At 45.8% G+C, this 27,685-nt stretch overlaps 2 protein-coding genes across 4 annotated transcripts; both read left to right on the forward strand.

The window, feature by feature from the left end:
• Positions 1-5,633, forward strand: GSTM4 (glutathione S-transferase mu 4). Its single transcript, XM_010975923.3, is given in 9 exon segments — positions 1-85; positions 352-383; positions 385-422; positions 856-920; positions 1,222-1,303; positions 1,403-1,503; positions 2,289-2,392; positions 2,472-2,580; positions 5,111-5,633. Coding segments are annotated over 9 exon segments (657 nt in total). The 5' UTR covers positions 1-49; the 3' UTR covers positions 5,201-5,633.
• Positions 5,118-26,381, forward strand: LOC105085653 (glutathione S-transferase Mu 1). 3 transcript variants are annotated; one of them, XM_064488801.1, is made up of 11 exons: positions 5,118-5,307; positions 12,516-12,645; positions 14,032-14,349; positions 15,179-15,372; positions 15,635-15,710; positions 16,139-16,203; positions 16,505-16,586; positions 16,685-16,785; positions 17,564-17,659; positions 17,747-17,857; positions 25,850-26,381. In XM_064488801.1, exons 1-11 carry the CDS (start codon positions 5,254-5,256, stop codon positions 25,937-25,939), a joined length of 1,317 nt encoding a protein of 438 aa, XP_064344871.1. In that variant the 5' UTR covers positions 5,118-5,253; the 3' UTR covers positions 25,940-26,381. The 3 variants fall into 3 exon arrangements, with proteins under 3 accessions (XP_064344871.1, XP_031313622.1, XP_064344872.1); XM_031457762.2 differs by lacking the exon at positions 5,118-5,307 and having other exon boundaries at positions 12,344-12,645; positions 14,032-14,107; XM_064488802.1 differs by lacking the exon at positions 5,118-5,307 and having other exon boundaries at positions 12,362-12,645; positions 14,000-14,107.
• Positions 26,382-27,685: the final 1,304 nt, after the last annotated feature.

The following is a 27,685-nucleotide window of genomic DNA, read 5'->3' on the forward strand; positions in this document are numbered from 1 at the left end:
CTTGCCAAGGAGGACCCACCCCCCACCCCCGAATCTACCGACGCTGACTATGGCCATGACCCTGGGTTACTGGGACATCCGCGGGGTAATCGAGGGTTCCACCGGGGCGGATGGGATGGAGGCGGGCGTGAGGGCGAGGAAATGCTGCGCAGCTGGGGACCAGTTCACCCAGAATCTTTTTCTCCCCGGCTTGTTGCAGCAGAGCCCCTTCCCTCCACCCCTCCTTCTCAGGTGGGCGTGTAGGAGGGGCCGCGCAGAGAGGGGGTTATGGTGTTGGGGGGTAACTTGGAGCAGAGAAAGTCAGGTTATCAGCACCTAACACCTGACGTCTGTTAAGGCCATCTATTCTAGCTGGCTCATGCCATCCGCCTGCTCCTGGAGTACAGACTCAAACTATGAGAAGACTTACACGATGGGAGACGGTAATGACATCCTCATCCTGTTCTGACTTCCGCTCAAGTCATGCCTGTCTGATGCCAAGCAACCCCTGTCCTGGCCGTTTCCTTGCCTCTGTCAAACTCCACCAGCTGGAGCAGGGGCCTGCCTCTTCTGGAACCATTTGAGGCTGCAGCTGGCCGCCAAGGCAGGACATGAGAGTCTACTGCTGGGCCCCTGTATCAGCCGTTGGCACGGATTCCCCTTAGTGCTTGCACAAACCCTTTGCAAGCCTTACTCATTTAGGTTCCAGAGCCTCCTAAGTGTGCTTTCCTCCCTAAGCTGGAATGTGAGACTTAGTGTTCAGATTCCAAAACCATCTGTTCAGGGGGTCGGGCCTCTTGACTCCTTGGTAGGACCTCACAGGAAGGAGTATTTTTCTCTTGGGAGGTTTGGTTTATTGCATCTTCTTTACCACAGCTCCTGACTATGACAGAAGCCAGTGGCTGAGTGAAAAGTTCAAGCTGGGCCTGGACTTCCCCAATGTAGGTGCAGGGGATGCGGGTGCTGTAGGGGAAAGTAGACGGTGTCTCTCCTCCTTTTCCTTTCCCAGCTTAGAGGTTTCAGGATCAGGTGCCTTCTGCTCCACCTCTCAGCTCCTTAGTTCTCTCACTGCCTTTCCAGGATGCTCTATGTCCCAGCTCATTCAGTGATAGTACAGTACATTATTTAGTACCTCCCATGGGCCAGGGCCTTTGAGTGCCAGACTTCATCTCTGCCTTTGCTCAAGAGACGGGGTGCAGGGGAGCCTGGTGGTCCAACCAACCTGCCCTGTTGTTCTTGCAGCTACCGTATCTAATTGATGGGGCTCACAGGCTCACCCAGAGCAATGCCATCCTTCGCTACATTGCTCACAAGCACAACATGTGTGAGTGGGACTGGGGGCGGGGACAGGGGAACAAGTGACCATGCCCTGGACTTTGCTGGAATGTGATGCTGAACGTGAGCCTCTGTTGTATGGACACAGGTGGGGAGACAGAGGAGGAGAAGATTCGTGTGGACATTTTGGAGAACCAGGCTATGGACACCTCTAATGACTTGGCCAGAGTCTGCTACAGCTCTGACTTTGTGAGTCCCCTCCTACTGGTTTGGGCTGAACAGAGTTTGAAAGGAGACTGGATTCTTGGTTCCTTCTACACTGATCCCTTTGTTATTTAAACTCTTGGAGCTACTAATCCACCAGTTCAGTCCCTATAGTGTCCCCAGAGTGAGCCTCATAACCCCACTGTGCATGAAGTGGAAATTCTGTCAGTTCCCACCAATGTTGGGATACAGTCCAGACTCCCCAGGGTGGAAATTCAGTACCTAGACAGGGTGTTTATCTTGTTAGATCAGTGCCTCTTCCTTGGCAACTCAGGCAGGAACACGTTTGCCCAGTAGACATCTCGGGATCAGACTTTTTCCCTCTCCCTCCTTTTTAGCGTCTCAAATTCTCCTCAGCTGTCCAGAAACCACTCAGGTGTCCACACCATTTCTGTCTCCCAGGACTGGAACATTCAACTTCTTTTCTGATTCTATTTAGTGCTGCCTGAGGTCTGAGTCCCAGGCTCTGTCGGGTCTCCTAGCACTACTGCTCTGACCCATGGGTGGTGTTTGGAGATGAGTGGTGACAGGTTCAGGGACAGTGTGGTTTTGCCCTTTGCCTTCCCATCATCCATCACAGATGGGTGGTGGTTCCCAGTAGGAGTCTAGTGAGCACAGATGGGTTAAATTCGAGCGTGGGCACTGACCCAGGTGCCGTCAGGGGACATGGCTGCTCACCTGGCATCTGGGATCAGGCACAGCCCTGGGAGGCCTGCTCTCTGCCCAGGGAGTCTGTGTCTGAGGCTAGTGACAGCTGGTTTCTGCCTCAGGAGAAACTGAAGCCTGTGTACTTGAAGGAGATCCCTGAAAAGATGAAGCTCTTCTCAGAGTTTCTGGGGAAGAGGACTTGGTTTGCAGGAGACAAGGTAAGGGGGTCGGCTTTGAGGGGTGATGAGCTGTCATTTGTCCCAGTTTCAGAGTTTGGTGCCCATTCCTCCTTTGCCTTCCTGCAGCTCAACTATGGATTTCTTGGCTTATGACGTCCTTGACCTGCACCGCATATTTGAGCCCAAGTGCCTGGATGAATTCCCAAACCTGAAAGACTTCATGAGCCGCTTTGAGGTGATTCCCCTGATCCTCCTAATATTTATATCTCTTGTCTTCTCTCTTCTCCCTGATGCTTTCCTATTTGTGGAGATAAGGTGAAGAATACCTAGCATTCATTGAGGACTGCCGTATCAGAATGTGTACTCAAGAATTTGCACATATTGTATCAGATTTAATGTTTATAACATTCCTCCATCATAGAAGAATTATTACCTCCATTTTACAGATAAGGAATTAAGCTAAAAGTTAAGTAATTGCTGAAGGTCACAGAACCAACAGAGATTTTACAGGGGTCCCAAGCATAGCACCTTGTGTCTGTGGTTAGCAGTCAGTGGCTGTCTCTTCCTGTACTGAAAAGAAAAGACTCAGTTCTTTTCCTTGTCTGGGTTTCATATGGACTGTGCGGATGAAGGAGAACCTTCAGGAATTTGTTTGTAGCTCGCATTAGTAGAGTTGAGACACAGTAGGATTGACATTAAGTACCAAAAACACAGAATATTTTCTCCCCATCTCAAGCGGGCTCTGCAGCAATGGGATCCTGTCTGGGGTTGTACTGAGATTCCCAGGACTGTAGTTAGTGCTGGGATTTGAGTATGTATGTAGGTGTTCTGTGAAAAGATTTTATCTTGACATCTGTTATGGTGGGCACTTCCCTCCCTCCCTGTCTCCCTTCCCTTCTTCCCTCCAAGACTCTGTCTGGGAAATGGGATAGTACATTTATTTTAAGTCACATTTATGATCTGATTTCCCCTCTTCGTGAGGCACTGTGTCAGGCACAGGGGGATGCAGACGTAACAGAGGCCTGGCGCCCACCCTCTGGGGCTCAGAGCAGTTGGAGAACTACAGGAATACCGAGCTGTGTGGTGTGTGTGGTACCATCTTGGTGCTGGAGGAGCACAGCCTGACCTCACCTCACAGCTCATCGTCGGTCACCCTCATTTAACTAATTGGAGAGCAACAAAGCCTGTTTATCACAGAACTGGGGATTTGGGGCATTAGTCCAATAGGTTTTTCAGCCTACAATTTGTTTCCCATCCCCACTTCCCATTATGAAATGTGGTTTCTCAGCTACTTCTCTTCAGCTCTGGTTTTGCTCCAGGCTTATGGCCTTGAGAATTTTGCAAGAGATGAGATAACTACCTGGCAGGGAGAATGGAGACAGAATGTGGGCAGCAATGTGTGGCCTGATGGGATCTGGGCTGTTGGGTACAGGCAGCCTCAGGATATTTGAATCCTTGGAACATGTTGGACATTCTCTGTCTTAGGAACATGGTGCACAGATGCACCTGAGTGTCATCCTGCCGAGCTGGCTGCAGCAGGACTGGAGATGTGATAGGTTTTTGGCCCAGTGAGACTGGGTTCAGGGACCAGGCCAGGCATTTGGACTCTGCCCTTTAAGTGGAATAACTAGAGCCTGGCCTGGCCTTGCTGCTCCAAAGCCTCCCACCGCCTTTCATCCAGGTTTTCCCGAGTCGCAGGGTGCGATCTGGTCTGTTCTGCATGCTGTTCAGGCACTTTCTGAGCCTCTTTGTTGTGCTAGGAGTCCCTCTGCGGGCAAAACTAGCAGCCTGCCTGTGAAAAAGCGGAATTCTAGTGCAAGGTGGGAAGGCTAAGTCCTCCTGTGCTCAGATGGGGAGGGGAGTGCAGCAGAAGGAGCAGCGGATTGGAGGGGAGACAGGCTGTGTTCCAGGCCTATGTCTTACTAGTTGCATTAGCATGAGGAAGGTGCTTAACCCTGTGTACCTCAGTTTCAGTAAAGAGATACTAGAACCTGCCTTGTAGGTTAGTCATGTGGAGGTTCTAAACCCTCAGGCACACTGAGGGTTTGGTTGTAGACGCCCACAATAAAGTGAATATGGCAGTGAAGCAAGTCACATGCCTTTTTTGGGTTCCCAGGTCATGTACAAGTTATGTTTGCACTCTACTGTAGTCTATAAAATGTCCAGTACATTATGTTAAAAAAAACCCCAACAATGTACATACCTTAATTTAAAAATACTTTGTTACTAAAAATGTTGACCATCCTCTGAGACTTCATTGAGTTTACTCTTTTTGCCATAGTAACATCAAAGGTCACTGATCACAAATCACCGTAATAAATACAATTATAATGAAAAGGTGGAAATATTGGGAAAATTACCAGAGGCACAAAGTGAGCAAACACGGTTGAAAGAATGGTGTTGGTTAACTTGCTCGATGCACGGTTGACAGAAAGCTTCAAGTTATAAAATGCACAATATGTGTGACTCACAATAAAGTGAGGTGCCGTGGAATGAGGGCTGCCTGGATATCATTATATCTAGTGGGTGTGCAGCATGTAGCACAGCACAGTCTCCTTTTGGGGTAAGTCTTGTTAAGATGATCACATCGGTTACAGGAAATTGAAGAGGTAACTTACCAAAACTTGGGACCCCAGGAGGATTGTCTTTTGCTGAACATTTGACCCCACAAGGAAGGGCTGTACCACGTCCCGAACTTGAGTAGAGCTGCTTCAGCTCCAGTGGGGCAGCTGACCTTCGTCTGACCTTCTTCTTCCCGCCCTCAGGGCCTGAAGAAGATCGCTGCCTACATGAAGTCCAGCTGCTTCCTCCCAGGCCCTTTGTACACAAAGAGTGCGGTGTGGGGCAACAAGTAGTGCCCCGGAAGGCAGGAGCCGGAGTGCGGAGCCAGGGCTGTGCTTGCAGCACCATGGGCCTGGAGAACAGCCGGACCTCCCTGCACCCCCACCACCAGATGTCTTGTGTATCCTTTCTTTCCACTTGTCCCCACTCAGGCTTTATTTGGCCCCTATGCCTTTCCCACTTCCCATTCATCCAGGATCTTTAAAGCTCTACGGCACCCCACTCTCCTTCCGTGAAGGCACCTCCTGACGTTTCCTTTCTGCTCGAAAGCCAGCCAGACTGTCCTTCCTTTCTATGGCTGTTTCTGCCATGAGTAGCCTGACCAGACCCCTGGCCTGTAGAGCTCAGGGCTGAGCTCCCAGCAGTGCCCTGAAGACCAGTATTGGCCTGGTGTGCAGCGTGGTCCCTGCCCAGCCCTGTCTCATCACCAATAAAGCCTTGATCACACCTGCTGTGTCTTATCTTTTTCCCTCCTGGCCACCTGAAATATCCAAGTGGCTCTGCTGCTTTCAAGGAACTGAGAGGTGATGCTGGCAGTGGCTGGTGCATGGGGATCCTGTCTGGTAGTGAGGTGTTTTGGGACTTCTTTGTCCTATTTCTGACATCCTTAGAGCAGGGAGCCTTAGTGAGCTCTCTGTAGAAGGGAGGCCTCTCTCTGAGCCTCCATTCATCCCTTCTTTATTATTAGGTCATGTTTGTGTAGAGCTTAGTGAGTAGGGCCTAGAGTGGTAGGAATCCCCTATGGAGAGAGCAGGATTCTTCTCCCCTTCAAATTGCTAGGCTTTATCACATCTTCAACGTTCTAGGATCTATTTCCATTCTTATGTTAGATGCCATCTAAGTGCCCTCTCCAGGCTGATGTACAACTATCATTCAGAAGCTTCTTTCTTGGTTTACGCTCTCATTTTCTTAGTACCCATGAGATAAATGTTTTTAGTCCTTTCACATCTGAAAATGTCTTGCTAGTTTGGTTAGGTATGGACTTGTAGGAAGAAGACCTTGAGCATTCTGACGGCTTCTAGAATTCAGCATTGCCAATGAGAAGGGTGGTGCCAGTGTGTCTTGAATGTCTGGTAGATGGCCTTTTTTCTTTTTAACTTAAGAAGCTTTTCAGTTCTTCTTGCTATGGTGAGGTATCCAAGTCCCAAGTCTCTGTGGGAGTCTTGGGGCCATTATTTCCCTCCTGTTGCTGGAAATTATATATAAATCAGCCTGTAAGAATGGAAAAAAGTTTAATTTAAACTAAATTGAAGACTCTACCCTGGAAGACACAGATTCAAGAAGCACATGAATGGTGTTTATCTGGACTACAAAATGAGGGAGGCTTCTGAAGGCAAATGCCACAAAATTACATAAATTGTTTGTCAAGAATTCAAATTGGAGCTGGCAAGAAGTAAGTGTGCTTGTTAGGCAAGAATTGTTTTGGGTCTGAAATGATTGCCTAGTTACAAAGGAGACCTTGAGACCGTAAGGTTGCAGCTGGCAGATACCGTTTTGAGAACTGCTGGTCTTGTCCTTGAGTCTTGTAAGTTCGGAAAATTCACATTCTCAGTGATTTAGGAACGTGTCTGAAACCACATCTACAATGGCCACCTGGCTCCATTTTGAACGCCTGAACCACAGTTACTCCGTTTTGATTTTTCAATGCATCTCTTCTTTAATGGTTAAAGCAAGTGTAAAATGCATGTTTGATAGACCACAAAGCAAGCTATTCAAGTTAGCATAGAGTTTAAATTAAATCATGTGTAAGCCAGCATTTATCCCCCATACTTCAGTAAGTGGAAATGTCTTCCATCACACCCTTCTGTGAGCATTCAAAAACGAGATTTCTCCACCTTGATTCACCAGACACCAGTCACTGCATCCTCTAGAAGCTTTATTTGAAAGAACCAAGAACTGGCAATTTTCCAAACGTCTATCAATGGGACAATGGACAGATAAACTGTGATGGGTTATTATAATTCCACCATTCATATGATAGAATATTGCAATGAGTTCACTACAGTAAAAATAAAAGGGCCACTGCTGCACACAGTGTGGATCATTCTCAGACACACTGTGGACCGAGGGTTTAGAGACAACAAAGTACCTACTACATCATTCCATTTTCCTGAAAGTCAACAGGCGAAATGAATCCAAAGTGACAGAGGTCAGCTGAATGGTGAGCTTCCACATTGAAGAGCACTGTGCACTGCTGGAAATGTTTTCTATCTTGATCTAGGTGGCGATTCCATAAGAGTGCGTATACCTAAAATTCACAGACCATACACTAAAGAGTTATGCACCTCCTGCATGTGATACACATAGATACTGTCTTACTGTTACTTTGCTTGTGTTTTTCTCTATCATCTCTCCCCATAGGACGTAAATGCCTAGAAGGCAGGGGTTTCTGTCTCTTCTTGTTCAGTGGTGTTACAGATGTTTTTATCACACCTGGAAAAGCAGCTTAAACATAGTGGGTGCTCAATGAGTAGTTATTAAGCAAGTTATATTTAATATTATGGGGTTACTTCAAATATTCACTTGACTTTTATTCATTCCTGCTTCTTGGGTAGGGGAGTAGCTGTGTATATACATCCTTAAGTTCTTCTCCTTTGCTCCTAACATTTCACTTAAAAATCTGTACCTATTGGCCATTCACATCTGCACACACTATTAAATATTTACTGGCTATGTAGCATTCCTTCCTGTAGATAAAGCGTAATTTGCCTAGTCAGTCTCACATATTGGGCACGTGGAATTTTCTAATGTTTTGACTTTCTTGACAACACTCTGATTGTCTTAAGTTGATGTCTTCCTCTGGTTTTGTTTCCTTTATTTTGTAGATCCCCAAGCAGACCCTGGAAGGCAAAGAGTAAGAATGGGTTTATGCTTTGAGAGTAGATTATTTTGTTGCTCTGCAGAGAGAGTAATTTACTTGCTGGTGCCCCCAGCAAGGCATGTGGACCTGTTTCTCCAGTACCCCAGGCACCGGCGCTCCACAGTTTCATCTTATGCTAGTTTTATGGGATCACAGGCATACCTTGCAGTTTTCCACCTTTGCCTCTTGTTAATTGTTTGTTGGCTGTGCATGTTTCCACCTGCTGAATGAATACTTGTGATGAATCCCTGTCCATTTGTTAGGTAGTTAGTCAGACATAAGTGGTGAGACCCCGGAAAACAGTATCTGGGGAGAACCCAAAAGAGATTCTGCTCCATTCAAAGCAGGTAAAAGCCGGTAAACGAGTGACCGCCAAGAAGGAGCTACAGTCCCCTGGCGGAGCATGCGCAAAGCCTAGGATTCCTTGTCCTCAGATGATCCTACCACCGTGAAACATTCATTAGCTCCTGTTACATATTCTGCCCATATATTAATCTCCTTATAACAAAGAGAATTCTGGGAAAAACGAGCAATTCAGGTACCCTTAAGTCTCGGCTGTCAATCAGGATGACGTGTCTGTCTCCGCTGGCAAAAGCAAAGCTTAAAAAGCTAAAATCCTCTGCTTTCGGGGTCATTGCCTCCCTTGGCTTGGCCCGCTTGTCTCTTGAAGTGTGTTTCTTTCCCAAGTAAACCCTGCCAGTACTCTCCTACTGTTGTGTCTCAATTCTTTGTTGCGCCAATATGCACCGAAGTCGGGGCGGCCCTGCTGTCATCCATGGTAACAAATGAATCTCCCTGTGTAAAACAGTGACCACGCTTGCCTCAAATTTATCCAGTTCCCGGATCATGGTTAAGTGATGAGGTAGTGGCAGTCAACCCTTTCTTTTTTTAAATAGGCACAGTAGAAGAAATCGTAGATCTTGCGCTTCTTACCATGTAGCAAATAAATACAAAAATTGATTAGAATAATCGACGAATATGTTTGTAAAACTCAACATAGCATAAAAAGCTAAAGCACACTGTTTTTTGGAAGGCTTCTTCTGTATCAGACTGGACTGGCTGAGATGTTAAAGGGTCTCTTAAAGCTGGTCCATCTCCTTGATTATTGTCACTATTTTTTTAGAACTTTAAAGGGCAAATCGTGTGTCTGCCTATGTGTTTTGCCAATTTGATGCCATGAGTATCTCTGGGACCCCTTGAATGACAGGTAAACTGTGGCACTGGAGCTGTCACTATGCTTAATCCCATCACCCACATCGATGTGTGTGACAGTTATTAAGTGCATACATATTCAAATATTGTTCTCCCTGTGAGCGTGATAAAAACAGAGGGTCCCAGTTTCTGGGACTTGTTGGACTAATTTTGTTTTAGACTAATTGTTGTTAGACTAATTTTGGCAGTGACTTGTTAGAAATTTCTGTACACCCTTTCCAGTTATGTGGATAATTTTGTTTTGTTTTGTTTTGTTTGTTTTTTAAATGTTTTTTTCCCTCCTCCTCAGAGCCAGGGCAGTTCCCAGCAGGGCCCTCAGACGCTTGGCCAGCCCAGCCCAGCTCTTCATCTTTGGTGTGATGGGGTTGCTTCACCTCTGTTCCAGGGCCATCACAGTGGCCAGGTGCTGGAAGGTGGCCTCCAGACTGACTGTCACAGTGGCTGAGGACCGGTGCCCGGCTGCCGGTGCTTTTCGGACACGGGGTCTTCCAGCACCTGCCTGACCCAGCTCCCCCAGCCCAAGTGGGCAGCTAAACAGGACCCTGATATACGGTGGTGTTAGAGCCTCGCCAAAGAGCGACCCAAGACTTGCCCCTTGGGGGATACTTTTTAAAAAATACCTTCAGTTCATCCCGTGTAGCTATGTCAGCAGATCCTGATCAATTGCTGTCCTGGTGCAGGTCAGTGCTGCCTGGCCTGGAACAGTGCTCGGGGGACTCCAAGGAGGCCTGCTGTCTGACAACCAGAGTTACCCCAGTCCATACCCTGTTTCCTGGAGGGCCAGGCTGCCAGGCCATGCATCACAGTCTCTGCCCAGCTCTCAGGCTCTTGTCCTGATCTGCTGCCTTGTGCCTGCAGCGACAGCCCCCAGAGCAAGACAGTTTCCCAGTCCTCCCTGCAGTCAGCCCTCCCTGCTGGCTGGTGGCCAGGGTTGTGGGTGCTCGTGACTCCTTCCTGCCGCCTAGAATTTGCAGGGCAGTGTTTTTCCAGTTGCAGCTTTTGACCCAGTATCAGTCTAGTTTCTTCACGTCAACACTGCTGACAGTTCAGACGGCATAATTCTTGGTTATGGGGGGCTGTCCTCTGCACGGTGAGCGGTTAGCAGCATCCCCAAGCCCTCATCCCCTAGATACCGGTAGCTCTGCTCATCCTTGTGACCATCCAAAGTGTTCATAGACTTTGCCAAATATCTCTGAGGGGCAAAATTGCCCCCAGTGAAGACAACCGAAGTAATGGATGGAGATTAGCATTTTTTTTTTAAAGAATAGAATTTAAAAAAATCAGAGTGGAACATATGTCGTTGAGGTAAATCTTCCTTGATGAAACTTTCATTTCACTTAATAATATATCCATGTATGTCTTGGGTCATGTGGCAAATGTATTTTTGTGAGGTTTGATGTATGAGACTTCTGGAAAACTTTCAGGTAAGACACAGAGCTTCTGGAGACCCCAGATGGCACCTTTCGCACTAGCTTCCTCCTCCATCTCCCACTCCCGCTCCCTCTGTCTTCTCTCTGTTTCTCAAATGCTCCCCTCTCTGAGCACAGAGGCCTTGACACTGAAACAGCACATTCTGGCCTCTAAGTTGTTATCGCTGACGCTTGGCTTTAGTTCAAAAGTGACAGTGATTTATACTCATCCTCACCTGTGTTGTCCTTTGCGGGTTAGGGCGTCAGGCCACACTCGTCTGTAGTGTGTGACGATTTGTAAAGTATTCCTGCTTTGAGGTTTTGAAAAAATTTCCAAAAAATTCCAGAACCATGTCCTTTTGTGTTATTTTTTCTTTAAGATGCTCTTATTACTTTATTCAAGATCTTTAGCTCTTTAACACATCTTTTGATATTTTGTGTTTTTTCTGTTTGTTGTGTTTAATTGTAACATTAATTAGCCATCACCTGAGAGAAATGTTTCCCCAGTTTTAGAATTTGTTTGACTGATTTTTTAGGTTTCTTTCTCAGTCCTGATTTTCATTAACTTATAGCCTTTCGTTTTTGTTATTAGACTAATTTTGCATTGACATAGCTAATGTTTTCAGAGGATCAAACGGTTTCACAAAAACACACTGATTTTAATGTGGAATTTTTCTTCTTGTTTTTTATTTTCCATATTTTTTTTATCTTGAACTTGGTTCCTTCTCTAAATATTTTCAGCCCAAGTTTGTCTGCCTTTCCTTATTCAAAATAATATAAAGAAGTAAAAAATTTTTGTCTAGGATACAATTTCACAGTAAGTTCTCCTTGGTTATTTTTAATTTCTTATTTTCAGATTAAAAAATGTTCTTTGATCCTGGATATCCTATGATTATGTGGACAATATTTACAAGTCTTTGAAAAAGTGACAAGACGTAGGACACCTTTTAATTCTACTTTTTGTATTTATTTCTAACATATAGTACTTTGCTCTGAGGCTACATCACGTAGAATTTCTGTTACTGTACTTGAGCGTTCAGAAGGTCTGCAGTGCAGCTGGAGGGAATTACGGAATGCAGCCCAGAGTCAGATTAGAGGCAGGCCTGCTGGACTGGTTTTTGGACACAGTACGTTTTGATGTACTGCACAGTGTTCTGTAAAATATTAGGACTTGTCAACACTGTACAGTCAAGACAGAGCACATGCAAATCCAGAAGATGTGGCAACACTGGCACTGAATCTCAGCCAGGCAGCCACTGGCTGCAGTGACCCCCTTGAGCCCACTCTCCACTCTCCCTGGTCCCCACTGCCCCCTCTTGCCCTTCCCAGACCCGCTGCACCTGCTGTGTGATCACCTGCATCTGTGTCTGCTGGGCCAGCCCTGCTCCTCCTCCTGCACAACTGTCCTCTTCCTTCTGGTGGGGCCACCTGTGCTCTTGTCTCCAAAGTTCCTTGTCCTACCAGATATCTCCTGTTTCTCCTGCATTCAACGTCCCTCTCTCTCACTGCCTCTCAGTGTTTCAACACTTAAAACCTGTTTTATATTTTAAAAATCTCTCCCTGTATTTCCCAGCTGATGGCCAGCACTTGCTACCCAGGACTGTCTTACTCACGGTGTCTGCCAGATGACAGCATCTCAATGACTGTCTTATCAAAAAGGAATGGCTGGATGCATGAATGCTCACAGAACAGTATCTGTTCTAAGTAGTTTAAATGTTCTTATGCTGTTTAACATTATTTTTAAAAAGCCATTTTCTCAGTGGAATCTAGTCATGTTTCTGTTCCAAGTTCAAGATGTAGAAAACTCGCAATGACAGCTCCTTAATGTGTTATGAAAAACATGACTAGTCAGAAGGGCCGCACGTTTGTGTGTGCACGGCGGCCTTCACCTCCCTGTGGACGGACCGACAAGGGCATCTGCCTGACCCTGAGCTGCATCCTGAGCCGCATCCTCAGCCTGTACCTGTTTCCCCAAAAGGTAAGGAGGAAAGATCCCAGCCTTTGTCTTACCTGAAAGACAAGATTACAGGCAGGTACTGGAGAGAACTGTGTAGTGAAAGTGTTTAGAGGATTTATTTAGAAAAAGAAAAGTACAGCTCCCACAATGGGGGGCGGGCTGATCTAAGGGGGAGTTGCAGTGGTCTTTGCTTTGCCCTTTCTCTTATACTCTCGCCCAGAGGTGGTCTTTTGATTCTGGGCTCTTGCCCCTGGAATGCTTAGTCATGTTTGACCCCTTTGCGCATGTCCTTACCGATGATGTACACAGAAAAACCCAAGGCGGGTGGTCCTAAACCGCAGTGCAAATTATATTACAGTGAGTATTAGGTCATGTTTCGCTCAGTCCTTCTCGCTAGTGAGCAGTTGCAGCTGTCGGGTTCTAATGGGCTTCTTGCTGGAGCTCATTTAGAAGTAAAGTCCCTTTGTGCTGGAGGCGGGCATAACGCCATCTTTTGGACCGTCCTCCGTCTCCTCTACCCATCTGCCCAGTGCCCGCACTTACCTAACTATCTAATAGACCCAGCCTGGAGCCCTCCAGGAGTGTCTGAGGAGCATCTGCCACAGGGCCCGAGCTCTGCTGGTCTCTGGTGACACTCTCTCCCAGCTCCCCAACTTAGAGACGTGTAGGCCTCTGACGCTGTGAATTTTTTTTTTATTTAAGTCCAGTCAGTTTACAATGTTATGTCAGTTCCTGGTGTACAGCATAATGTTTCAGTCACACAGACACATATATTCTTGTTTGTTATAGGTTATATTCATATTCTTGTTTGTTATAGGTTACTACAAGATATTGAATATAGTTCCTTGTGCTATATACAGTATAAACTTTCTGTTTATGTATTTTATATACAGTAGTTAGTATCTGCAAATTTCAACCTCCCAATTTATCCCTTCTTACCCCCTACCAACACCCAGTAAACATAAGTTTGTTTTGTATGGGAGTCTGTTTCTGTTTTGTAAATAAGTTCGTTTTTTAAAAAAGATTCCACATATAAGTGATATCATGTGGGTGTTTTTCTTTCTCTTTCCGGCTTCCTTCACTTAGAATGACCATCTCCAGGTTCATCCATGTTGCAGCAAATGGCATTATTTTATTCTTTTTTATGGGCGAGTACTTGAGTCTGTGATTTAATGTGAATTAAAGTCAATCTGTCTCCTCAACTCCAACTTCATACATTATCTTGGTGGTTTACAATCTTTACTGAATACTGGGTTCATACCTTTCTATCCCAAGGAAATGTTACCTAGTTTTAACTTATTTTTCTAGTGCATCAACCTTGCATTTTAACTTGAAATCTCATTTGTTTTTTAAAGTTCTTCTCATCTGTTTTCAGATGTCCACTAATTTGTAACATCCTTTGAACAGAGAAAGGAACCACAGGCCAACCTATGTCCTACTCTCCTAATGTTGAAATGGCTTCAAACTTCAAAGGGAAAATTTGGCAAGTAGGATATTGCTTTTTTGGAGGTTGTAACCCAAGTCAAACATCACAGAGTGATTTCAAAGGACACCTGAGCCAGCCTCTCATACAGAAAATCACACAGGGGTCAGGGGCCAGGATCGGGGCTGGAATCCGTGGCCCTGGGCAGCAGAGGGTGTGCTGGGCCCACTCTGACTGTGGTCCTGAGGGCAGTCCTCCAACCTCCTGGCTGGTCACCCAAGTGTGGCCGCTCTCTCCAGCAGGTGAGCCTCCTGACTGCTCCGACGACAGCTCCTTCTCCCCTCTGTCACATTCCCTCTGTGACCAACCACACTCCCCATCCCTGTACCCATGTGAGGGACATCTAGCTGGCTGTCAGGACATCTCTGGGGCTGCACCTGCAGGATATCCTCTCTGCTGGGCCTGGTTCTGGATTTACATTCACAATGGAGGTCATAAACCACTTGATTAATTTACATTTGATCATTATCACTTTTAGCCACAGGACTGAGGGGCTGAGTCCTCTGCAGTCCCTGAAAGACACCACTGAGACCGCATTCCCTTTTTCTGTCCTTTGACCTGATGGTTCTTCCAGGCCCATAATGGTCTGTTCTGGAAGACTTGAGGCTGTCAGGGATCATAACAGCTGTGGGGAGCTTTAGGATTGCCTGGCGGCCAGGTCTTCCTGTAACAGGCACTGTAAACTCCCCATTTGAGGGGTACCACTGTTGGCCTTAACTTGGTAGTAGAAGCCTCACTAAGCCTGCTGGAACTCAGCAGCCCAGGAGCGCAGCTGAGTGGCGCCTGAGAGGGGAGGGGAGGGGGAGGAGCCTTGGCCTTGTTTTGATTCAGACTTGTTTTTTCAAACATTTTTTTTTTTATTGAGTTATAGTCATTTTACAGTGTTGTGTCAAATTCCAGATTGAGACTTGTTCCCTGAGCGCACTGCTAACTCCCCCAACTTAGCCAAGATCTGCCTGGGGGCGGAACCAGTCCAAGCCCCACTCAAGGCATCTAAGAGCTCAGACCTTGACTCCGGAGACCCCCTGGGTGGGAGGCAGAAATAGACCTTATTCCCTCCTGCCCGTGCAGGCATCTGGCAAAGGCATTACAGAGTTGCAGATCGGCTGGGGGCGGAATCCAGAAGAGGGGGGCGTGCTTCTGGCCCCGCCTTCACCTCCGGGTCAGAGGATAAATTCCCAGCCCAGTTTCTCCGAAGCCTCTCCACTGAGACCGCCTTCAGCAGCACGATGCCTATGATCCTGGGTTACTGGGACATCCGCGGGGTGAGCAGGGGTTCCACCAGGGCGGATGGGATGGAGGCGGGAGGGGAAATGCTGCGCAGCTGGGGGCTGTTTCGCCAGAATCTGATTCTCCAGGGCTTGCTGCAGCCGAGCCCCTTCCCTGTGCACCTCCTTTTCAGGTGGGCCGTTAGAGGGCTGGTGCGCTGGGGGTGAGCGTGTTGGGGTGTGGGAGGTGCCCTGGAGCAGAGAAAGACTCGCTGTCAAGACCTTCACGTGTGACCTGTGTCACAGCCTTCTCTCCCAGCTGGCTCACGCCATCCGCCTGCTCCTGGAGTACACGGGCTCAGACTACGAGGAGAAGCGGTACACAATGGGGGACGGTAATGGCATCCTCTTCATGTTCTGATTTCTGCCTGATTTTTTTTCATACTGATTTGGCACCAAGCAACACCGTGTTTGCCTCTGCTGCCCTCCAGCAGCTGGAGCAGGGGCCTGCCCCTTCTGAATCCCTTTGAGGGTGCAGCTGGCCTCCAAGGCAGGACGTGAGAGCCAAAGACTAGGACCCTGTTTCAGCAGTTGGCATTAGTTCCCCTTAGGTCTTGCTGAAACTGTTCGTAAACATTACTCAAGTAGCTTAAAAAAGCCTTCTCTGTATGCTTTTCCTTCTAAGCTGGTATGGGAGACTAAGTGGTTCAGATTCCAGATTGACCTGTTCAGTGGGTTTTACCTCTAACTCCTTGGTAGGTCTCCCCAGGACTGAGGGTTGGATACTGGGCAGGTTTGGTTCACTGCATCTTCTTTACCACAGCTCCTGACTATGACAGAAGCCATTGGCTGAACGAAAAATTCAAGCTGGGCCTGGACTTCCCCAATGTAGGTGCAGGGGATGCGGGTGCTGTGGGGGAAAGTGGACGGTGTCTCTCTTCCATCTCCTTTCCCAGCTTAGAGTTTTCAGGATCAGGTGCCTTCTGGTCGTCTTCTCAGCTCCCTGGTTCTCTCACTGACTTAGAGTGATGTTCTATGTCCCAGCTCATCTGGTCCTTGTACAGTATATTATTTAGTGCCTTCCGTGGGCCAGGCTCTGTGAGTGCCAGATTTCACCTCTGCCGTTGCTCAAGAGACGGGGTGCAGGGGAGCCTGGTCGCCTAAGCAACCTGCCCTGTTGTTCTTGCAGCTGCCCTACCTAATTGATGGGGCTCACAGGCTCACCCAGAGCAACGCCATCGTTCGCTACATTGCTCGCAAGCACAACATGTGTGAGTAGTGCTGTGGATGGGGACAGGGAACAGATGGTCATGCCTCTGGTCTTGGCTGGGGGTCGGATACTGAGGGAGAGTCTTTTGTGTGGACACAGGTGGGGAGACAGAGGAGGAGAAGATTCGAGTGGATGTTTTCGAGAACCAGGCTATGGATGTGCGCTTCCAAATGGTCAGGCTGTGCTACAGCCCTGATTTTGTGAGTCTCCTCCCACTGGGCTGGGCTGGGCTGGACAGAGTCCCATCTACACTGGTCCTTTTGCCATTTGAACTGCTTTGAGCTACTGATTCACCAAGCTGGCCCTTATAAAGTCCCTAGAGTGACCCTCATAACCACCCCCTGTGCATGAAAGGGAAATTCTGTAAGTTCCCATCAACTTTAGGGTAGAGCCCAGACTCCCCAGGGTGGAAATGCAATTCCTAGACAGGCTCTTTACCTCCTTATCCCAGCACCTCCTCCTCGGCATCTCAGGCATGAGCACATTTATCCAGTAGGCAGCACAGGTTAGACGTTGTTCCCCTCCCTCCTTCCTTACATCCTCTCAAAGTGTCTTCAGCTGTCCAGAAACTGCCCTTGCGTCCCCACTATTTCTGTCAGCTACTTTGTAGAACTTTCAGCTTCCTTCCTGGGTCATTTTATTGTAGCATCTGTCTGAGGTCTGAGTCCCGAGCTCTGCCAGGTCTCCCAGCACTGCTGCTCTGACCCATGCGTGGTGTTTGGAGATGTGTGGTGACAGGTTCAGGGACAATGCGGCTTTGCCCTTTGCCTTCCCATCATCTGTCACAGATGGGCGGTGGTTCCCAGTAGGAGTCTAGTGAGCACAGGTGGGTTAAATTGGAGCCTGGGCACCGACCCAGGTGCTGTCAGGGGACATGGCTGCTCACCTGGCATCTGGGATCCGACACGGCCCTAGGAGGCCTGCTCTCTGCCCAGGGAGTCTGTGTCTGAGTCTGGTGACTGCTGTTTTGTGCCTCAGGAGAAACTGAAGTCTGATTTCTTGGAGGAGATCCCTGGAATAATGAAGCTCTTCTCAGAGTTTCTGGGGAAGAGGACTTGGTTTGCAGGAGACAAGGTAAGGGGGTCGGCTTTGAGGGACAGGGAGTTGTCATTTTTTCCAGGTTCAGAGTTTGGTACCCATTCCTCCTTTGCCTTCCTGCAGCTCACCTTTGTGGATTTCTTGGCTTATGACGTCCTTGATGTGTACCGCATATTTGAGCCCAAGTGCCTGGATGAATTCCCAAACCTGAAAGACTTCATGAGCTGCTTTGAGGTGATTCCCCTGATTCTCCTACTAGTTATACGTCTTTTGTCTTATCCCTGATGCCTCCCCAGTCCTGGAGCTAAAACGTAGAATATCTTCCATCTATTGAGGAATTGGTTCATACCAAGGTCTCTGCTAGGCATCTTACATATAGTGTGTCAAATATAATGTTGACAACATTTTTACAGGGTAGAAGAATTATCACCTCCTTTTACAGATCTGGAATTAGGATGAAAGGGGAGGTAATTTCTGAAAGTCACGGCACCAGTAGAGGCTGTCCTGTGCTCCCCGTCAGAGCATCTGGTTCTATGGGTGGCAGGCAGTGGCTTTCTTTTCCTTTACTGAAAAGAAAAGGCTTATGTTCTTTTGTTGTCTGGGTTCCACAGCTCTGGATCGTGTGGATGAAGCAGAATCTTCAGGAGTTTGTATGTAGTTGGAATTAGTAGTTTTGAGTTGAGACACAGTGGGATTGATATTAAGCTCCAAAAACACAGAGAATATTTTGTCTTGATCCCTGAGGGCTCTGCAGGATTGGGATCCTGTCCAGGGTTATAGTGTGATTCCCCGGACAGAGGTTAATGCTGGGATTTGAGTACATATGTAGGTGCTCTGTGAAAAGATTTTATCCTTTTTTTTTTTTTAACATTTTTTATTGATATCTAATCATTTTATAATTTTGTGTCAAATTCCAGTGTAAAGCACAATTTTTCAGTTATTCATGACCATATTCATTGTCATATTTTTTTCGCTGTGAGCTACCATAAGATCTTGTGTATATTTCCCTGTGCTATACAGTATAATCTTGTTTATCTATTCTACGATTTTGAAATCCCGTCTATCCCTTCCCACCCTCTGCCCCCTTGGCAACCACAACTTTGTATTTTATGTCTATGAGTCTATTTCTGTTCTGTATTTATGCTTTGTTTGTTTGTTTGTTTAGATTCCACATATGAGCAATGTCATATGGTACTTTTCTTTCTCTTTCTGGCTTACTTCACTTAGAATGACATTCTCCAGGAGCATCCACGTTGCTGCAAATGGCGTTATGTTGTTGGTTTCTATGGCTGAGTAGTATTCCATTGTATATATATACCACATCTTCTTTATTCAGTCATCTGTTGATGGACATTTAGGCTGTTTCCATGTCTTGGCTATTGTAAATAGTGCTGCTATGAACATTGGGTTGCAGGTGTCATTTTGAAGTAGGGTTCCTTCTGGATATATGCCCAGGAGCTGGATGACTGGGTCATGTGATAAGTCTATTCCCAGTCTTTTGAGGAATCTCCATACTGTTTTCCACAGTGGCTGCACCAAACTGCATTCCCACCAGCAGTGCAGGAGGGTTTCCCTTTCTCCACAGCCTCTCCAGCATTTGTCATTTGTGGATTTTTGAATGACAGCCATTCTGACTGGTGTGAGGTGATACCTCATTGTAGTTTTGATTTGCATTTCTCTGATAATTAGTGATATTGAGCCTTTTTTCATGTGCCTATTGATCATTTGTATATCTTCCTTGGAGAATTGCTTGCTTAGGTCTTTTGCCCATTTTTGGATTGGATTGTTTATTTGTTTCCTATTAAGTTGTATGAGCTGCTTATATATTCTGGAAATCAAGTCTTCATTGGTTTCATTTGCAAAAATGTTCTCCCATTCCGTAGGTTGTCGTTTTGTTTTACTTATGGTTTCCTTTGCTGTGCAGAAGCTTGTAAGTTTCATTAGGTCCCATTTTTTTATTCTTGCTTTTATTTCTGTTGCTTGAGTAGACTGTTCTAGGAGAACATTTTTGAGATGTATGTGAGATAATATTTTGCCTATATTTTCTTCTAGGAAGTTTATTGTATCTTGTCTTATGTTTAAATCTTTGATCCATTTTGAGTTTATTTTTGTGTATGGTGTAAGGGAGTGTTCTAGCTTCATTGCTTTACATGCTTTGTCCAGTTTTCCCAACACCATTTGCTGAAGAGACTGTCTTTATTCCATTGTATATTCTTGCCTCCTTTGTCGAAGATGAGTTGACCAAAAGTTTGTGGGTTCATTTCTGGGCTCTCTATTCTGTTCCATTGGTCTATATGTCTGTTTTTGTACCAATACCATGCTGTCTTGATGACTGTAGCTCTGTAGTATTGTCTGAAGTCTGGGAGAGTTATTCCTCCAGCCTCTTTCTTTCTCTTCAGTAATGCTTTGGCAATTCTAGGTCTTTGATGGTTCCATATGAATTTTATTATGATTTGTTCTAGTTCTGTGAAATATGTCCTGGGTAATTTGATAGGGATTGCATTAAATCTATAGATTGCCATTGGCAGTGTGACCATTTTAACAATATTGATTCTTCCAATCCAAGAGCATGGGATATCTGTCCATTTTTTAAAGTCTTCTTTAATTTCCTTCATCAGTGATTTATAGTTTTCTGTGTATAATTCTTTCACCTCCTTGGTTAGATTTATTCCTAGGTATTTTATTACTTTGGGTGCTATTTTGAAGGGGATTGTTTCTTTACTTTCTTTTTCTGTTGATTCATCGATAGTGTAAAGAAATGCAACTGATTTTTGAATGTTAATCTTGTAACCTGCTACCTTGCTGAATTCTTCAATCAGCTCTAGTAGTTTTTGTGTGGACCTTTTAGGGTTTTCTATATATAGTAGCATGTCGTGGGGAAAAGATTTTATCTTGACATCTGTTATGGTGGGCACTTTCTTTCCTCCTTGTCTCCCTTTCCTTCTTCCTTCCAAGACTCTGGGAGATGGGATAGTACATTTAGTTTAAGTCACATTTACTGATCTGACTTCCCCTCTGCATGAGGCACTGTGTCAGGCACAGGGGGATGCAGACATAACACAGTCCTGGTGCCCACCCTCTGGGGCTCAGTGCAGTTGGAGAACTACAGGAAGACCGAGCTGTGTGGTGTGTGTGGTACCATCTTGGTGCTGGAGGAGCACAGCCTGACCTCACCTCACAGCTCTTCGTCAGTCATCCTCATTCAACTAATTGGGGAGCAACAAAGCCTATTTATCACAGAATTGGGAATTTGGGGCATTAGTCCAATAGGTTTTTCAGCCTACAATCTGTTTCCCATTCCCATTTCCCGTCATAAAATCTGCTTTCCAGCTTCTTCCTATCAACTTTGGTTCTGCTCCAGGTACACTGGCCTTGAGAAGTTTGCAAGAGCTGGGATCACTGCCTGGCTGGGAGAGTGGGGACAGCTGTGAGCTGCAGTGTGTGGTCTGTTGGGACCTGAGCTGCTGCGTACACGCAGTCCCATGTTCTTTGCATCTTATAACGTATTGGACACTCTCAGTCTTGGGAAGATGGTGCACAGATACACCTAAGTGTCATACTGCTGAGTTGGCTGTAGCAAGACTGGGGATGGGGTAGGATGCGGCCCAGCGAGTCGGCTCAGTTGTCAGGCCAGGCAGTTGAACTCTGTGCTTTAAGTGGAATTATTAGAGCCTGGCCTGTCCTTGCTGCTTCCTACCCTCCTATCACCTTTCATCCAAGTTTTGCTGAGTCATAGGGTGAGACCTGGTGTGTTCTGCGAGCTTCTCAGGCACTTTCTGAGCTCCTTTGTGAGCTAGAGGTCCCTCTGTGGCCAAAGCCTGGGAAGCCAGGAGCCTCCTTTTGAAAAAGAGAATATTTTTCAGAATGCGAAGGACAAGTCCCTCTGTAGGGAGATGTTGATTGGAACAAAAAAAGGAAACCCATAAACTTATGAGCAATGATTTTCAGTTTTCTTTGGGGAAATTACTGAGGCCCGTAGCCCAGGAGACAGCCTGTCACATAGCTCTGAGGAACTGCTCTGAAGGGTTGGATGAGGAAATAGTATGTATATGAATTTTGGCTGAGAAATATGTGTACTCAAGTGTGCCCGTTGGGAAAAGATTATTGCTAATCACTGAAAAAGCGAATATCTAATGATTTTAGTGCTTTTCTATGTATAGGAAGATGCAGGAATCTGAGTAGTGAAATTCTTTCTTAGATATGGATCCTAACTCTCTAAGGGGGCCCTATATCCAAAACAAAGAATGTGTCATCCTGTTTATCTCCATCCTGAATTCGCCTCAGGGGGCACTGTCAGTGGGTGACACCGAAATGATACCAAAAGATTGATTTGTCCAAATGTATTTTCTTTAATTTGCTTCTTGTATCAGCAGGGAAATTTCCATCTAAAGTGGAAATCAAAAGACTTCTCCATTCTAGAGCTTTAGGGATCAATGTATCATGACTTCAAATGTTTGCACAACACAATTGACAAAAGCCCTCTTTGAGTGCACAAGTCAAACCTAGACCAATTTATCCTAGGGGTAAAAGCAAAACAAAGCAAAATTCCATTATTGCTTTAATTAGCCCCTGAATAATAGCCCCAAGGATTAAACTCATATTAGTTTCCTTTATTACATATAATTAGCATTGTCAGAGAGGCAGATTTATATGCTCTGTCTTATAGTACCAGGCAGGTGAAACTTTCTCCAGTGAGACATAATGTACGTCCCAGCAATATAATCAGGGAAAAGAGATGTAAACATCTTACATAAAGCTAATTCAAAGACACCAATTTTTAAAATAAACTTCATCTCACTTCTATCAACTCTTATACCTTTAACCCTACCCTTCATTAGAACCCTGTTATCAAATCTTGGTCTTATGAGGAATCCCACAAATATTCCTTTTTATCCCCCAGGCATTTTATCCATTTCTGTGTAAAGGCTTTGAGGTCCCCAGTGTGGGGTTGAGCCAAGGGACCCAAGCCATTCTATCGGTCTTTAACTGGATGAATTGACCTAACTGTTCCCCAAGGAATTGTTGGTCCCGTATCTCAGTGTAATTTTTTTTTCCTTCTTCCCTTAAAATTTTCTTTTAAACTGGAGTCAGTAGAGTTGTTTGTGGCCCCTTAATGTTGAGGGGACCAGTAGGGGTCCCTTTGGCCAATCCAACCTTAGGTAATATTGTATCAAAACATTTGTTTTAATCCCATCAAAGACTGTTTGATTTATCCCATTCCTTAATAACTATCTAAAGGTTCCATCCTGCTGGAACCAGTCCCTTTAAAATTTCCACCTTGTTAGGAAGAGATCCGTTGACTTTCCCCTAGGCTTTTACCTAGTCCCTTGTTAATCAACCTGATTAACGTTAGTTATCCTAATGTTTTATTAGTATCTGTAAGACCCATTGAGGGGAAGCTGATACCGCAAATGAGGCTTCCCAGTTTGTTTCTTTGTTTTAAACTAAGGAAGTCCTTAAGGTTAGCCGTTATATTTCTTTGTATCTACTTTTTAATTTAGTCTTTCCATAGGTACCAATAAAACAGCTGTTTACAATGAGAGGTCTCTTAAAAATTTACAATTTCCAAGTTTTTCTAATTTAAAGGATCCATTGTTAGGATATCCTCGTAGTGATTAAAACTGGTAAGATGCAAGAGGCATCCCCACAGGAGAGTGCAAAGGATGCAGCTTGCAAAAGATCCAGGAAGTTTCTTCCCAAATGAAGTCGAAGAAAGTAAAGGCGTTTGTTGTACAGACAGATGCATTGAAGGTGAGACAAGAAAGCCCCTTACGAACAGGGACCACTTATGACAAATTTCCCTGAGAGCTGGCACAGCTGGACAAAGAAAGTCCTCGGAATCCCAGTCTCCTCAACTGGCTGCCAATGTACGGGGTTGTTAAGTACCTGATGGTAGACCAGGCTCTCAAAGCACAGGAGAAGATGCCTAACAGGAGCAGGTAGAACATTTGCATCTCGACGGCACAGGGAGGTGACGAAAGTTCCCCCTAAAACAGCTTTTGTTTTCTTAAGCTCAGAATTTTAGAAAAAAAAATTTTTTTTAATCTTATTTTGGTCAAAATAATCACATTTTTGCCAAGCCTTTTAAATTATTGTTGCTTTCATCATTTTGGTGTCATAAAAAGGAAGTTCAGAGCGAGACAAATACCAAGAAGCAGAACATTGCAGTGGACATTTAGAGGAACAGGGAGGAGCAATGGAGAGCAGGGTCAGCTTCAGGGGCCTTTTTAGATGTCTGATAGACTTTCAAGCAGTTTTTTTGTTGGTTTCCTGCAAAGAAGTTATTTTATCATTTCTCCTTTTAGAAGTTTCTAGATACCAGTCGAAATAAGCATCCCATTCAATCTGTTTGATGTTATAGCCTGCTTTCTCTAGCTGCACACACACACACGCAAACAATTCTGGAATGTCAAAAGAACCCCATTTTAGCTATTTCAGGATGGAATCTCCTTTGGTAATGTTTCCCCAATTGATTAAGTACTTGCAAGTGTAAGATTCATACCTAATGTACCTGAACCTGGCTGAGGGGTTAGTTGGAGGTTAGCAGTGTGTCACCCCTGTTTCTTTTGTGTAGAAAACATTGTTGTGCATTTCAAGGTCAGTTTATCAGGGTAAAATTATTATTGATAAGTGTGTGTGGTGGGCCAGTGTGCTGTTTGTGAGCTTAACTCCCAGAAGTGTCAGCCCAGAGTCATTTCAGCTCTTGTACGTGTCTCCCTCTGACAGTCTAAAATCACTGTGGGCACTGTGAACACTAGATGGCCAAATGTTTGTGTGCGTCCTCTGATGGGCGAGTTTCTTTAAATGAACGAGTGCGTTTCCCTAAGGGACTGCTGCATGCCTTGTGGACTGCACTCCACCACTCCCACAGGCTTCTCAGTTGCCTAAGAAGGTCATACTTGACCAGGAGGAGATATGTTCCTTATTTTTGGAACTAAGAGCTCTCATATGGTATCTTCACTTTTATGCCAACAAATCTGTTAAAACAGTCAATTTGAGGAAAGGTGCCAAGTGGCCCCTTACCTAATCTACTAGTCTGAAACTTCCCAGAGTCTGTCAACCAGGCACTTTCTCAGCATCACTCATCTGAGAAATCAGGCAGCTTTTTCATCCACCACGAATAAAACTCAGGATTATCAACCAAGATGGGAGAGCTGAGATCAGGAGAGACTCACCCAAATTCATCTGGACATGCAGAGAAGAGAATGAGCACAAGGAGCCTTGCTGGTACCAAGGCCCCAGATCCTTGTAAAGTTATGGTGGAATGAAGGAGTCAGCCACGGTCCCTCTGTGGTCGCCAAAAGAGTCAGCTGGATAGAAAACCCACACAGTGTAAGAGCAGTGAGTTTCAGTTTTATTCGGAGGAACTTAGTAAGGACTATAGCCTGGGAGACAGCCTCTCAGATAGCTCTGAGGAACTGCTCTCAACAGGAAGGGGAGGAGGCTTGGGAAATAAATGTAGTTAATGACGTATCTTGGTAAAAGATTACTCCTACATCAGAAAACAAATATCTCAAGTTAATGATGTCAGTGCTTTTCTATGTATGGGAAGATGCAGGAATCTGAGTCATTGAAATTCCTCCCTAGATTGCATCTTAACTGTCTAGGGGCCCTGCATCCAAAAAATAGAATGTTTCATCCTGTTTATCTCCATCCTGAATTCCCCTCTGCGCACAATGTTGGTGGGGAACTGCCAAGGGTTGTGACTTAATCTTTTGAATAACCAGATGGTGGGTGAGCCTCTTGGGTCTTTTTGTTTACAGTGGTCAGGAAGGGAGTGCGGCAGAAGAGCTGAGGATGGAGAGAGAGAGAGTGAGAGAGCCAGGCTGCATTCTAACCATGTTACTTATGAACTGTGTGAGCAGGAGGGAGGTGCTTAAGCTCTGTGGGCCTCAGGTTTTCTTCTAATGAATGGTGACAGTACAACTTCTCTTGTTGGGTAGTCACGTAGAGATTCTAAAGGTACATTGTCATCTCTAGTGGATGCACAGCACCAAGCACAGTGTAGAGTCTCCATATGTGATCAGTCTTATTAAGACATTGTATTAATTACAGGAAATAGCAAGTGTTAATATTCCAGGGCTGGGGAACCCAGAAGACTGTCTTTTGCCCCAGCACATGACCCCACGTGGAAGGGCTGTACCAGGGTCCCAAACTTGTGTAGAGCTCCTTGAGCCCCAGTGGGGCAGCAGACCTGAGGTCTGGCCTTCTTTTTCCCTCCCTTAGGGGCTGAAGAAGATCTCTGCCTACATGAAGTCCAGCCGCTTCCTCCCAAACCCTCCATTCTCAAAGATGGCCATGTGGGGCAACAAGTAGTGCCCTGGAAGAGTAGGAGCCGGAGTGCGGAGCCAGGGCTGTGCTGGCAGCGCCAGGGCCCTGGAGAACAGCTGGACCTCCCTGCACCCCCAAGACCATCTGTCTTTTTCTTTCTCCTTCTATTCACTCTAGATGCCTTATTGGCCCCCTTATGTCCCTCCCAATCCCCTTCCATCCATCCTTTAAAGTTTCAGCTCCCAACTTCTCTTCAGCAAATTCCTCCCCTCCCCCACGTTATCCCTCCTGCACTAAAGCCAACCCGTGATCCTCCCCTTCCACGGTGGTTTCTGGTATGAGAAGCCCAAGCAGACCCCAGGCCCATGGAGCCCTGCTCTCAGCTCCCGGCACTGCCCTGAGGACCAGTAGTGGCCTGTGTGCAGGGCCTGCTTCCCAGTGTAGTTCCTGCCCAGCCCTGTCTGACCCCAGTAAAGCCTTATTCATATTTTCTGTGTCTTTTTATTCCTTCCTGGCTTTCTGGACTCATGACTGACTGTGTTGGGTGTGTGTGCATGTCCATTTTTCCTTCTGTTGTCCATTTCATGGGCCCCATGGGTGGGGATGCATGTGTGGTGGGGACAGGGGACAGAGGATTATAATGTTTCCTGCTCATTTCTGTCTTTGCTTCATGTACCTCTGTTCCTTAGCATGGGGTCTCTCCAGAAGGTGGTGGTGGGGGGCTTCTATGTCTGGTTCCTTCCTTAATTCAGCATCATGTGACACCGCCTGTAGGCTTGTAGTACTCTGTGTCATGGTTCAGGGGGCTTTTGGGTGCTGGGGAAAGGGGTGAGCAGTTCACTGCTGGTGTGGGATTCTGGCGGACTACCTTCTCTCACCCCTTCCCAGAGCTTCCCCTGCTTTAGATACCCTCCCTCTGTGCTCTTATAATGTATCTCAGTGAATCCCATCCCACTGTACTATAATTGTTTTACTTGTTTTTCTTTCTAAATTGACCACAAATTCATTGAAGAGAGAATCCATGTCTTACTCGACTTCACATCCCTTGTATCTATGACACTGCCTGGTACATAATAAGTGTTTTGATGAAAGGCGGAAAATTTGAAAGAATTATTCATAGTTAAAACCCTGGGGGGTAGGGTATAGCTCAGTGGTAGAGTGCACACGTAGCATGCACATGGTTCTGGGTTCATTTCCTAGTATTGACATTCAAAATAACTAAATAAACCTATTTCCCCCCCCACCACGCCCTCCTCCCCCACAAAAAACCTTGGCAAACTCTGCAGCCATTATAAGGATTCAGAGCTCTGAATGTAGTTAACAAAATTCAGAAAATTTAAATCTACAGGTCTGGGGCAAAGTCATTAGCTCCCTCTAACTTAAGCATTAATAGACTGTAGCTGCCCATTAAATAACTTGACCTGAAATGGGCAGGTGTAGGGTGCTGGGCCAGAGCGTAGTCAGCCTATGCAGTCAGGAGGTGGTGTGGGCATTTTATGTTAGGGGATCAGCAAAGCAGCAGGACTCATCAGGTGACCATGTGATTAGCAGGTTCCTCAAACAGTAGCTGGAATGTGGAGTTGGGCCTTCTTAAGGCCAAGCCTTGATTATTGCTCAAAACAGGGAGAAGCTTTGGAGAAGAGGCCTGCTGGGTATTTGCACACACAGTCACTTCTTGTAGTAATTAAATAAAAAGGGAACAGTTGGAATAATGTTAAAAGTCTTTAAAAGAGAAAGAGTAGTTAAAAAAATTATATATGTATAAAACTGGTAACATAAAAAAGTCCAGTA

This window comes from Camelus dromedarius, chromosome 9, assembly GCF_036321535.1.
Source record: "Camelus dromedarius isolate mCamDro1 chromosome 9, mCamDro1.pat, whole genome shotgun sequence".
NCBI classification, from domain to species: Eukaryota; Metazoa; Chordata; class Mammalia; order Artiodactyla; family Camelidae; genus Camelus; species Camelus dromedarius.